The following is a 14,486-nucleotide window of genomic DNA, read 5'->3' as shown; positions in this document are numbered from 1 at the left end:
TATTTTCAGCCGCAGGATTCTTTTCCAGAAAATATCACATAGATCCGTCAAGTGGAGGAGAGGAAACAGAATATGAGAGAGTGGGACGTTGGGAAGTTTCTTGGAAATGCTGATTGCGAGCGACAGACAAAGTGAGGCAACACAAGCCTGGCCGTGGTGTTGTAGCAAAAGAACAAGCTGGAACAAGCATGTGGATGAATGTTGAGGAAGATAGAGATCCGCCAGCTCAAGGGCTAGGCATGAGGTTTAGCACCAGGCCCATAGGCACATGTGAGTGTTGGTCTGGACAAGATGGAGGTAAGAGGGGGCAGGGAGGTTATCGGTTCAGCTCTGTAAAGCAGGGAGGTGAACTAGAACCCCATTAGGCACCTCGACACCCTCTGAGCACACCTCACCTTAGAGATGCTCTGGAGACTGCTAGAGTTACAATAAAAGCGACTGAGACAAGCCGTCGGCCCATCCACACAGTGGCTATCCGGGGAAGACCACTCATCCATCAGGACATCCTTTACCAGAATTACTTTTTTGTTCAATAGACAGAGGGGGGACCAGGGGAGGCCTGGACCAAAGTAATGTGAGCTAGAGATTTTGCTCTGTAAAAAGACTGAGAATGACCCCAGGGTCCATCTCTGTCCAAAACTCTGCCTTGGGAAATAGAAACAAACTGATGTGTACACTTGGCTTACCAGGAGCTCCCACTCACTAGCAGATGAACCAGGAGCAGGGAAGGAGAGACCCATGAGGTAACCAAAGGAACACCTTTGCCCCAGAAGGGTTGGAAGACGTCAAGGAGAAATTGAATGAAAACGTATTGTGAAACCAACCTGCATGATGAAAGAATCCAAAGACAACTGCTAAGAAAAACAATATTCTGCCTACAGACATGTGTCCAGAGAGCTGTCAAAGAGCGGAAGGATGTAATAATTGAAGAATCGTTAAGTTCAAGATTCCAATGCCAGTTGTGGACACCTTTTGATTTCCCATCTTTAGTACCAAAGAAACCCTAATAAAGTCCTTTTTGTGAAAGCTTGACACCACCATAGAAATGGAGCAAGTGTTCGTCTTCAGAACCACCTTCCCATTGTAGAATCTCACAAAAAGGTTCCTGTGTGGAAAGGGCCTGCAGCTCCGATACTCTTAGTGTGGATGTGACGGCCAGGATGAAAGCTACTTTCCAAGAAAAACTTCAGATCCGGGGAGAGCATAGGTTCAAACATCAGCTTTCACAGTACCATGCAGAGTTCCTAGGTCGGCGGTGGTCTGCGGACCAGTAGAAACCTTCGAAGCAGCCCCCTCAGGAACTCTTTACAATGGGGAGAGTGAACAAAGATTCAAGTCCTGGTTAGATTAGCATTTATAAAGTGCTACATATCGCCTCTGAGGAGACATTTATGGTGCCAAGATCTTAGTACATGCAGTTCCTAGACAAGGTCGACTCACTGATTACATAGGAAAAAGGAATGTTTTGAGGTTGCGCTTGAAAATAAGATGATCTTCCAGCAGATGCAGCCCCAGTGGGAATGAGTTCCACAACGTGGAGGCCTGGAAAACGAAGGAGCGGCCTCTCCATCTTTGGTATCTGAATAGTGGATTTACCATCAGGCCAGTTGATGCTGATCACTGATGCCTGCTGGGCACATAGTGTGAAAAGTGTCGACTAATAAAAGAAGGTCCTTTGTTATTAAAGGCTTTGTGAAGCAAGCACAAGGCTTTAAATTCGATGTGCTTATTCAAGAGCAGTCAAGGCAATTCCCGGCGTGTTGATGAGATAAGATCCTGTCAGCTCAGATCAAGCAGTAACCTAGCAGCTGCATTGTGAATATACTGTAACTTCATTGGGTTCTTTTTCTGGAGACCCAGGTAGATAGCATTACACTTAGCCAAAAGGCTAGTCATGAAGGCATTCATAAAATGAACCATTGCAAAAAAGTAAAATAGTTAAGGAATCTTTTTAAGAGTTCTGAAATTCTGAATAAAACTACTAGTCAGCCTCTTAATTTGGATGTCCATTTACAATGCTGAAACAAACCAAATAGCAGATTTTTTTTTATCACTTCTAATATTTCCGGACAAGGTACAAATGATGAAGGCCAGAACTAAACATCCCATTTCTGCATAATTACAGGGTTGATCAGGATGTCTGCCTGAGCATTCTTATTCTGTTTATAAATGTGTATCTCTATTTTCTGAGCATTTAGCTGGAGACAGTTTGCAGTCACCCACCCCTTCAACCACTCCATGCAGTTTCAAACAATCTGAGAAGTTGTGACCAGGATCTCCAATTTTGATAATTTGGTCGTTATCCACGTACATGTAGAAGGTCATTTCAAAGCCACAGACGAGGTCCACCAAATGTTTCCTGTATAGATTGAACAACAGTGAACTTAAGGCAAATCCCTTGAGGTACTCGGCAAGTGATGGGTTTTTCTGAAGATTGGAAAGGTGATAAAGCTACTATCTTTGCTGATAGCTCAGAAAAGATTTAATCATTTCCCATAGACAGCTCCAACATATTTGATGACGCACCATATCAAAACGCATCTGAGAGATCAATGAGGATAAGAACTCCCATCCCCAATGTTTACCCAGGATTTCAGACAGTCTAATGCTGATAGTCCCACCAATTAAGTTTTTCTGCTTGGCCTAAAACCTGCTTGCCCTTCGCCTAATAAACCAGCAGTTGAAAAAGGTCTGAAGTTTGGAGGTTACCACTGACTCAAACAACTTTACCAGATATGGGAGCTGTGAAATAGGCGGATAGTTAACTGGTACTGTAGGGTCCAAGATGGGTTTTTTAAATAAAGGGGTGACCATTGCCATTTTTAGGCAGTCAATCAGGGAACAATTCATGATTGAACAGAGGTCTGCTCTCATACCTGTTTGAAATTCTTTGAACAATCCTGCTGGACTGGGATCCTGTGGAGAATCTGCGAGTTTAGGCTCAGTCATCCTCTTTAACAATACTCCCAGTTATAGGACTAAAATATTCAATTTTTTTCTTTCGCTGTAGGTCTGGTCTGACTCCTAATTTATCTATATTGTATTGTTTATTTATATAGCGCCTCTACACATGAGTGTTTCAAAGCGCTCAAGGAAGGTGGAAACAAAGGGAAAAAACAACAGTCACTCAGAGTCCTTGAAGTTCTGAGACGATAGTAGCCTGTAAAGGCAAAGTAAATGCGTACATACAAATTAACAAATTGAGACACTGCAAATAGGCCTAACAGTGATTCTGCGGTTTTACAAGTGCAATTCAGGGGGAAGTATTGTGCAAGGGAGGCATCCCTTATGAGCTGATCTCTGATGGCAACAATTGTTACATATAAAAATAAAGTTGACTTCACAGAATGCTTGTGAAAGTACTGGCCTTTTCCTTGATCTCGTTGTGATGGCAGACAGATGGACTTGTATCAACGAATGTTGCAGACCACTTCGAGCCAGGCCCAGCACATAAGGCAGGATCTCATGATGCTGGCAAAGAACCCATTGCAAGTCAGAATGGGCACACCAGAAACAGTTATTTTGTAATTTCTTCATGTAGGTGCCCCTTGTTGAGACTGCCCTAAGCTTGACTAAAATGTCTATGCAGTTATTCTCAAATGCCAGATGGTGAAAATCTGAGACCTCAGGAACCACGTTACCAGGTTAAGCAGTGCTGGGTTGTGGTTGAACACTATCCTCTTCCATCTGGACAACCAGTTGTTGCAGAGAGTCAAAGAAACATGGGGCTATTGAGACAGATGCAGACACTCCAAGCTCTAAGTTGTCTGGCCCACATATGAGCAATTGGGATCATCATGCACGGGGCGCACCTCAGCCTTTTTACCCCTCTACGATTATGGAGATAGAATTATAAATTCACACAAATATCCCTGAAAGGTTAATTGAAAAATGATTCCTTGAGAGTCTGGATGTTCACACCTGGAGGCAAAGCCTCTGCATTTTCTGTTGTTTGTGGTGGCAATCAGATTGACCTCTGATCCCCCTTCCACAAGCTCTGCCTGTACATTCCATTCATGGCTGCCTTTTAGATGCCTGCTGAGCAAGTTTCTGTTCATATGAATTTTTTCTCCAAGATGTTCCTACAACAGCTGCACCTGATGTTTGTGGCACATCCGTGCCAGAAACTGCACCTACCAGGAAGGGAGCAAAGCGCTCCTGCCCGCTGACCCAGAACATAAAGGCGTCCCAGATGTGCTAGACAGATGCATTTGAGACCAGTGCCAGCTGATGCCACTCCTTTTGGATTGGCAGTCCCTTGAACAATGTAGGGGTGTGGGTCCAGGTTTCATCACATTGTCCACATGGATAATTTCCTTCAATCCCCACCCAGCTGAGAACATTAATGGTCCAGCTGCTCCTGCAGCGGGCACACCTGCAGCCTGCAGAACAGGACCAGCAGGATGCAGGAGGACAGGAGCCCTAGAAGTCTTTTGTACACATTGACAGGATAGTGTTTTTCTTGCCCGAGTCAAATAACCAGCTGCTACAGTGAATCAAGCGTTGTGTCGGATGGCCTGATCATGCACTCCACTGTGTCGAGGAGGGCACCCAGGAGCTTCATCATGTGTATTGGATCGAACATGGAATTCACCTCGTTCACGAAGAATCCCAGATGGTGCAGCAGGTCCACAATGGTATGCATGTCCTCCCTTAGACTCTCCTTGGTGGCAGAGAGGACCAGCCAATTGTCTAGGTATGGATAAGGCATAGCTCAATCCTCTGCAAGTATGCAGCTAGACACTTGGTAAAGACTCAGGATGTGTACGTGGGCCCAAATGGTAGAACTTTGTTTCGGAAGTGTGCCCCTAGGAACTTGAACAGGAATCGTCTGTTCCTGGTTTAGATTGACGGATGGACATAAGTGTGCATCAGGTCCAAGACACAGAGGATATCCCCTTTACAGACCAGCAGTGGAGATAACGCACAGATTCAGATGAAAAAGAGGGGATGAAACTCACAATTACACCAATCGATAAGGGCACCAGTCCTAGGAAAGAAGGCTACGCACCAACAATCATGGTAGACTTATTAAAGGCCCTGGTGGACGACCAGCTGCTATTAGCCGTCAACCTCAAGAGACTTCAGCAGTCTTGCAGAGGGAAAGTATGGACACAAGAACAACCAGCAGTACCACCCACAATCCTATAAAAACTGAGCAACGGGGAGGACCCGTCTGCCTTCCTAACACTTTTTGAGGGAGTGCCCGAAACCGCTGGTTGGCATTGCTATTGTTGGGCCCGAAATATTGAACCACTTCCAACAGGAGAACAGCAGGCCTTTCAAACCCTCAACACTGATGTGAGGACCCCGTGTGAAGAATTAAAGCAAGATATCCTGGAGAGACTGGGACAGGATCGGGAACACTGTAGAATATCTCCAAGATCTCTACGTTTACAACATGGGGATGCTCCATGCCATGTCATATGGAGTTAGGGATCTAACTAAATAAGTAGTTAAATAATAAGATCCATGGGGAAGTTAAAGAAATGTTGGACCTGGAGCAGTTAATCGATTCCCTGCCCCTGTATCTGCAAAAAGTCATTTGGTAGCTACATGAGGCCAACGCAGAGGAAGCAATTCAAACGGGGAATGTTCACCAGAGAGCCCCATACTTTACAGAGCAGTGGGGGGAGGGGAGACTAGAAACCCACCACCACCAAGCTGGCATTCAGGGAAGAAAGTCTGGTCCTAAAGAGACCAAGCTCTACCCGATCAGCAGCTGAAAACAAGACAAAGTTTCAACAGAATGGTGAAATCCCTGGTCCGGAACATGCCTCGAGGCAGTGAGGTGTTATGCCTGCAGGAAACCAGGGCATTTTTCCAAGTTCTGTCCAGAAAAAAGTATTAACAAATGGAGATCGGGCTCATGTCGTCAGGTGAATCAAATCCCCTAGCAGAGAACTCGCTGGATTGGGAGGAAGAGCCCCTGCTCTTGAATGCGTCAATCCTTTTCCAGACGAGGGGGACATATCGGTATTGCCCACCAGAACAGGCTAATCTACTGGTGAGGCCGGCCAGAAGTTCCATACACTGGTTTTGGGCCATGGGATTCCGGACAAACCACAATTGTACTTTGGGAGTAAGAAGACAGCCATCAAGGCGGACATGGTCAACTCTGAAGATCTTCCCCGGGGTCCCTATAACAAATATGTACATGGAGATGCAGATTTTTATCTGTAGGGCACCGCCAACATCCAGATATTGAAGGAGGTGGTCTCCATGGCAATGATGGTCATTCTTGGACTTTCAAAAGTGGTTCTCTTGGGCACAGACTTTCCTCTTTTCAGCCTATTTCTCAGAAAGCTGCACGGGGAGAAATACAATCACACTCTGTCTCCTGGTATTCCCAGGCAGTCAGATGTCCTGGGGAAGAGGACTTTGAAGAAAGGGTGCAGGTGTCTGGGACTTCACCCAGTAAGGGACCCCTCTTAACCTGGGGCAGGAGGCCTACCATGGGGTTTACCAGAGCCGATTCTGCTGAAGTACTTTACTTTGCCTGAATTCTGTTGAAAAAAACTCAAACTATTTATGAAGTTTTTGATTTTTTATTTGGGTGGGGGGTTTCCTTCCAAACCCACCCTTTCCCTACACTAATCCCGTACCCCCAGGCCCCTCCCTACCCATTTTAACCGCTTAGCCCTCTCTTCTGACACCACCACCCCCCATATAATTCAATGAGTTTTTTTCGGCAGAATTCCTGTCGAAAATATGACTGAATACCCCAGAGGCAGTCCTGCCACAGAGGTGGGGTGTGTGAGTTGGGAGGGCCCCAGCATCTGTGCTTTCTAACTATGCCTGGCTGTAAATGTTGAGTGCCACTTCTCACGCCATATCCGAACCGGTATGCACAATCCTCACTTGTGTTTTCTCTCTTCTACCCTAGGACTGCAAAAACATGAATTCCTAGCGGTGGGGACCAGAGTATGCAGCTCATCGGAGAGAGCGAGTAGGCGATAAGCGGAGTGGCTTAGGAACGCAGCACAGATCACACCAACAATAAAGACGCACAATCCAGACACCAACTCTTAAAATAATTCTGATCCTGTTTAGACCATCATTTCCAAAAGCCGGTAGACTCGCACATGAAAAAGGGGGTAAAGTTTAAGGCCTGTTATATATCTTCTGGTGATTGTAACCCAGCCCCTGGGGAAAAGAATGCCAATATTTGGCCCATGGAACCAGCTGACAAGGGAGCGAATGGAGGGGACAGGGTGAGGATAATCGGGGGCAGAGAGACCAGTGTAGTGTCTGTGGTACAGGTGAGGTTAAGGAAGGAGAAGGAAGACCAAGAGACAAGTTGGAGGAAGGATGGTGCAGCAGAGCATGGAGGATATTTACAGATACTGTGTGCAAGATGAGTTATTAACTACTTAGAGCAAGTGGTAGTTGGGTGTGCTACGGACAAGAGCCTGGGGGTGACAGAGTGGTTGAGTGAGAAGGGTGACAGATTGAAAGGAAGGGGACTGTGCAAGACGGTGTGGGTGGAGTGAAGTGTAGGGGGAAGACTAGTGTAGTGGTAGCAGTGTGGGAGGAGAGTGTAGTTGAGGGGGGAAGAGTGTAGTGGAGAGAGGTAGGAGGAGAGTAGAATGACGAGAAAGGGCAAGAGAGTAGTAGAGTAGTAGAAAATAAAATCAGAGTGGAAATTAGGAGTAGTGAGATAGAGAGAGGAACATCGAAGGGACAGAAGAGAGAGTGTAAGGGAGAGACGGTGGGAGTAATAGCAGGTAAGAGAGTAGTGGGAGAGGAGACTGTGTGAAGCTCGGGGTGAGGAGTACAAGGGTGTGAGAGGAAAAGGCAAGTGGAGCCTGGGTAATTGGGAGGCACTTAACTCAGATGTAAGGATCACTGCCGTTTCTGTGGGATCCCTGTAAAGGATTCTCCTAGGAATTCCCAGAAGGATTCAGATAGCAAAGGGGTTTACCTTTAGGCCGTAACAACCAGCAAGTCAGCTCGTAGATAGTAGGGGTTCCCAAACTCTAGTGACGACCCTGGTGTTTAGGGCTGCCTGGTCAAGGGAGGGGAAAGCCCACGAGAGATGAAAGAGGGACAGCCCTTAGTCAGCCCCTTTGCACAAACCTTAATAAAAATCCTTCAAACTTCTAAGAGAGTATTTGTGTTCTTTAGGCCATCTTGTCAGGGGTTTTGACCCATGCTCGAGTTATTATGCTCCAACATTTGGGGCTGTGGGCTCAGAAAATCCAAGATGGCCGAAAAAGTCCACATTTGTGCCAGAATCCAGGAAAACCGCGCAGTTTTGCGCACACCGAAATGGTCGCCGAACCTGCCACCCACCAGTGCGAGCGTGATGGGCCAGGAGTGCCATGAGTGGAATGTGTGCCAGAGGAAAAACAGCAGTGCCTGCTAGCTCAAAAACACTTTGAAATCACCTTTGTTTCTCTGAATGCAAGCTCAAAATGCCTATTTTAAACATTGCAAGATATTCAAAAATCTCACTGAACACCAGCAGACATTTGGCAGAATGTAGTCTTGTGTGCATACAAAATCTGGGAAAAGTAAGAGCCTAAAATAATGTTCATAATGAAACTGGCTGAGCTGTGGATGTCAGCAGCTTAAGTTAAATTGGACTGAAAGCCACTAAAATCTAAATGTATAAAATAAATGAGTGACCTACTGTTGAGTGTCACATAGTTTGCAACTGTTAAATGTCATAGTTTTGAACTTAGAATCAGCATTCTAGCAGCATGTGTAAAAATTGTAAGTTTGTTTTGAATGAAGAAAAACTGGGAACAAAAGTGACATTTGGCTGAAGCCTGGCTTGAAGAGCGTGAATTCTGCCCGGCAACTACCCCCGACAGGAGTTGAAACTTGCTCAGCCACTCTTCCCAGGCCTGGCTGCATTCTGCTGCCCCCACCAAAAGGAGATGACACCTCCCTGATTGCATCAGGGGAGGAGCACCTAGGACTGGAGGGAAACAGAACAATGAGCCTTCCTTGGCTCAGGCAAACGTTAAATTAAGGGGGGTCGTAAATGGCTTCCTCTTGAGAGAAACGGGGAGGGGCAGTTCCTCTGTGAGCAACTTGAGTTGGAGGAAGTGGACAAACCAGAAATTCCACCATGTGCTTTGGGAAACCACACCCCTCTGGGCCAGAGCATAATTTTAAAAAGATGGATAATTCATAATACAGACTTGTCAAAATTATATAATTAATATCATTATTCTTGTGATTTTTCTGTGCACATTTTAAGAGGTGTTAGGACTCTGTACCATATTCTGAGGCAAAACCCCATGAATTATGGAGATTGCAGACACGGGGTCTACGCTAGAAAAATGAAAATTTACTGGAATATGTGTAGAAAGGCGGTGTACATCTGGGTAATTTTTGGTAAAATCCAATATTGGTAAACCAACTAAAAACTAAAATAAGTTCCCATTTTTGAACCCTGGCTCTTAGAAACATCAGAGGTGGAACAGAGACCTACCCGAAGTAATATACGATATGTACATGTAATGTCAACCACTTGTGTATTTGGGAAATATGTTTAGTTATGAAAATGATTTTCTAAGGTAAAAGCAAAGGGGAGTGTTTTTTTCTTTGGAGCCATAAACATGACACCTGATGACATAGGATGACTCACTGCTCCCTTCTCAAATCAGGTCAAAGGGAAATCCTTGACCTATCAAATCATGAGTGGGTTGGGCATAGAAAGTTAGCATCCACACCCATTTTCAAAAGACATAAAAAGAGCCACTGGAAGACGGACAGGGGCATTCATTTTCCAACCGTCAACTGAATTCCTGCGCAGCACTCTGAAGGAGAACTCCAGAATCCAGAGATCCAGACTGACTCCAGAACAAAAACTCCAAAGAACTCTAGAACCCACAAGCTGAGAACTCTTCAGCAGGCCTCAAATTTTTTTGTAAACTATTCAACCGCCGGGCTGTGTGGTTTGCTGCTTACTAAGAGTCCTGTGTATTCAGAACAGAACCAGTACCCAGAAAGCAGTGCGGTATCCAGAATCCACTTGATCCATACTAGCAGAACCAGAGACCCAGACCAGACCACTGTGAACAGAACCGGTGTCTGATTGACCGGCCGAGCAGAGAGAACCGCAGCTAAACTTGTTGACCAGATCCGTGACGAGGCCATTCCTTTCAAATTTATAGTGCGAGTACCCAGCTAGAACTGTGCAGAACCCATCTCTTAGCTTAAAATAATCTGATTCACAACATTTGAACCTGTTAGAACTGCATCATAAGAAATCGTGTGTTCCTCCTGTTGATTCAAACCTTTCAAAGCGCATCTGTCATTCCGAAACTGTAATTTCATTTTTGAAAAACTACTTTTACAAAATCGTCTGTATCTTTGGAACCGTACATCCTAGGAATTAAATTTAACTTATTGTAAAGCTAAGATTCGCAGCTTTCCAACAAGCTCTAAACCGACTTGCTACTCCCTATAGCGCCTCCGTAATTGCGCTCGACGCACTCGAAAAAAAGTGCCGCGATTTCACATTTTGCTTCATTTCAACCATGTGTAGAAAGATCCGTCCTTTGCTTCCATTACTGAAATCCGTTTTCAACCTGATAATCCCTCATTAATCATTGTTAGTGTGGACCTGAACTGATTTAAAGTATCTCTCACTCACCCTGAACCTCTAGAGGGAATTAAAATCAATTTTAGCATATGTCACTCCTTTGCAAATCACCTGAAAGTCTTTCGCCTGTGTTTCAAAATCATCCCTGGTGCTATAAACTTGCTAGGGGGAACTGAATTCGTATTGTACTGTGATTGTATTCCTGAAGACTGTGGCCCTCATTACGACCCTGGCGGATTTTTTCCGCCATCGACGGACTTTTCCGCCATGGCGTAAAGTCCGTTTACGCCATGGCGGATGGCGGATTTACCGCCCCATTCCGAGGTCGGCGGGGCGGTAAGTCCCCATTGACCCATTTACCCTTCCCCATTCCCATTTCGGCCCCATAGGGCTCAATGGGAGTGGGGAAGGCGTTAATTACGCCACCGTACATTACGGTGGCGTAATTAACACCAAGGTCCCATAGCGCCATGGATTTTTACGCCCGCAAAAAGCGGGCGGAAAAGTGACCATGGCGCTCTGGGAACTCGGAATTGGCGGTAAGGGGTCGGCGCAGCTAACGCTGGCGTAAACCCCTTACCGCCAGGGTCGTAATGAGGGCCTGTGTGTGTTACTTCCATCTCCTTACATTGCATAGGGGGGGGAGTGAATTGTCAGAGAAAAAGTGATCATATCATCTTTTGCTGATATCATATCAAGTTTATTTCTGTACTGCCTTTTATTCATCTTTGCATCTCCTTGAAACCATAAAGCATTCTCAGCTACCTTATCCTCTATACTCCTCCTAAGTAATTAAACCAGTGTGCTAGTATAACATCATCCATTGTTGATCACTGTCATATGTCTGTGTGATATCAAATATTAATTCATTATAAAAGTGTGATATATCTATTGTTTAATTTTTCAAATAAACCTTTTTAATTTGCAAAGCAAACCTACTTCTTGGCTCAGTGGGGGCAGGGAGATTCTAAGAGGGGCGTTATACAAGGGTTCATCATCCAGATTAAAACTTGTCATAAAAATATATAAATAAGGGCTTCGCTTGAGCAATCCCAGACAAGGCACTGACTTAGTGGGAATGCTTGATTGGAGTCATTAACAATCTGTGACAACTGTCAGCACTGGGTGTGTCACAATGGCTCTTACAGGGGCAGCAGCCTGCTGGTGCAGGATCTATGTAAATTAAATGAATTGTAAGTTAAATAGAGCTTTGGGGGTTCCCAACCTGACAGGTGGGAATATTCTAAAGTAACCACAAACTATACTTTTACATACCTTGCATGGCACAAATTATGTGAAATGAAGAAAGTGATTGTTCCACCCTTTGCTGATTTCTATAAGCTAAATGAAACACCGATATCCTTAAAAACATTTTTTTAAACCCAACCACAATGTCCAAATACACCAATTCTTAAACGCCTTTCCTTTCTTAGCAATGGAAAATGTATAATATATGCACCAGTAAAGAGTGCATTGTACAATTCAAAAATCATACTAATGGAGGGATCCTGGTGCTTGTATCCTATAGACTGCCCCAAAGCATGCTATCTGCCCTGCGGCAAAGGTAAGAGAACATGATTTTCCCTGCTGGGTTAAAGGCAGCACCTACCATGAAACGTCGACCTGAGACTACTCATCTTCATCCTTCTCATGAGCTATTTTCTCCAGGAGTTCATCCAATTTTGCACTCTGTTTTGACTTCTTGGGAGAGTCTTATCATCAAGAAAAATTTGAGAAAAAGAACAAGGGGAGACAAATAAGATATTGCCACAGCTCAAAACTGCTTTAGACAGCATACTTATTACATTGCATTGTCTATACTCTGCACGTGTAATCACTACTGTTCCAGTAGAATGAAATCAGGTCACAGTGAAAGAATACTGGTCACCAATGATTGGTTTCCCCTTATTATACAAGCATGCATCAAATGCTTTGGGTGTAGAAAACACAGATCGTTTTCCCCGAATTAAAGAAAAATACCTACACATAATACTGCCCAACACCTGTTTCACACATTTATATACTTTATCATGGCCCAATATTATTTTTATCCTGCATCGGGAGTCAGGCTTGTGTCTCAGTGGCCTCTATTAATAATAGGCCTAAATTAGTCATAAAGACCACGTTGAAGTAAAAAGAGTCAAGCCCATGAATCCTTCAAAAAAAAAAAAAAGACATGCCCACCAATCCAAGGATCATGTTGTAGTCAAAAGGCACACGCTATGGACATCATGGCCATTTACCCAATGGTACAAAGTCGCCCATTTTTTAAATAATGGCCGATTGTCACTCTAGACACACTTTGGGTCAGTGAGAAGGGTGCATACAGGGGAAGCTTTTCACTGCCAGGAGTACATTTACTATTTGCAATGTATCTTTAGCTCTAATTTTTGCCTTTTTAGTTTTAAATATCCCACGCAGTGAAGAACAGCAGCATTGTAAGAAACAATCAGTCGGCAAGTTGCCCTTTCACTTGTAATAAGCCGAACCACAATCACAACTGTCGTCTTTGTACTCTAGAGCATTTTTTATTCTGATAAGTGGAAGATTTCATATGTGAGATATTCACTTGCCTTGATGGGGGCCCTCAATCTGCTCACCGACAGATCGCTCCTGTCAGCACCCTATCCTTTCATGGAGGCATCCAAGACTATCAACCAAGGCCTAGGATGCTGAACAATCTCTCCACTTAGCACTTTGTATCTGTATCCCCGCCGCTGGAGGTCCCCTAGAAAACATTTCAGAACTTGCAAAATGTTGCCTTGAAACACACCACTGGCAAACAAGCAGCCACTGGGGTGACTTTTTGTAATGTATACAAGGGTTTACTTGCGCGAAATTCGCTTATTGTTCCGTCATGAGACTGATTCATAGAGAAATCATTGGAAATTATTTTAATTTCTATGTAGGAGATATATTTAATAAAATCAATTTCTTAAAAGAACGATTCAGAAAGACAGCTCGGAGAACGGTCTTCCTAAATCCAACTGTCAGCACCTGTGATGCACACAAGTGGCGCAGGGGCCGACAGGCGCATCTGGACCGGAAGAGGGGAGCCGTGGGTGCCCGAGGTAAGTGTTTTGTGAATGTTTTGTGTGTGTGTGAGAGTAATATGTGGGAGGGTGGCGGGCAGCAGGTAAATGTAAGAGAGAGAGTGAGAGAGAGAAAGAGAGAGAGAGAAAGAGAGAGTGCGTCTGCCTGCCAGCTAGTGTCTGTGGTGGGAGGTGCAATGAAGAAAGGCTTATGGAGGGGAACGGGGTGGAGTCGGAGGAAAGGGGCCTGGAGGAGTGAAATCAGTGTTCGAAGTGGGCGGGAGCGGTGCTCCTCTACTTAAAAAAAATAAAACAAACAAAAGAAACGGTTTTACTGTTCCTATACTTTTATTTTAAAAAGAAAGAAACCCGCCCCGGAATGGTTTAGTTTTGAAATAAAAGTGAAGGAAGACGCTGAAACTTGCTGAACATTCCTAAACAGCAGGTGTGTTTGTTTCGGAATTGGACTGCACTTGGGAGGCGGCGTGGCTATAGGGTTTGTGAGGAGTGGGGGTAGGCCAGCAGGGAACATAGATCCACTACTTTTTGCACACTTTGACCACTGGAGGAAACACCCTATTTACAAAAAACCTTTCTAATTGAGGTCAGGGGGAGGGGGGGGATCAGATTTGTGGGGGGGGGGGGGATTTGGGAGTCATGTAATGTCATGTTTCTGCATATTGAGGGATGCACAAAATATGCGGAAATATCACATAGAACCGATTTCTCATGTATGGATCTATTTAGGAAAGTGGGGAAGCCACAAGACAATGATTTTACATAACTTTATTTTAATTTCTATGACGCGCCACAGGCCCGTGGGCCTCAGAGCGCACAACTTGGGGTGATAAACTTACCTTGGTAGGATACGAACTAGAAGGTTAAACAAATGT

General features: G+C 44.7%; 1 protein-coding gene across 2 annotated transcripts in view; it reads right to left on the bottom strand.

Moving 5' to 3' along the window:
- The window catches only part of RBM19 (RNA binding motif protein 19), a 1,396,549-nt gene that overhangs the window by 191,313 nt on the left and 1,190,750 nt on the right, over nucleotides 1–14,486 (bottom strand). For both annotated transcript variants that reach the window (XM_069619226.1, XM_069619227.1), the window contains exon 24: nucleotides 12,171–12,273. In XM_069619226.1, coding sequence (XP_069475327.1) covers nucleotides 12,191–12,273 — 83 coding nt within the window. In that variant the 3' untranslated portion in view covers nucleotides 12,171–12,190. The remainder of the gene's footprint in view (nucleotides 1–12,170; nucleotides 12,274–14,486) is intronic.

The sequence above is a fragment of the Ambystoma mexicanum genome, chromosome 10, assembly GCF_040938575.1.
Source record: "Ambystoma mexicanum isolate Mex_15411 chromosome 10, UKY_AmexF1_1, whole genome shotgun sequence".
Taxonomy (NCBI): domain Eukaryota; kingdom Metazoa; phylum Chordata; class Amphibia; order Caudata; family Ambystomatidae; genus Ambystoma; species Ambystoma mexicanum.
Note: the sequence above shows the minus strand (reverse complement) of the source record. Positions and strands in the feature narration are given on the sequence as shown.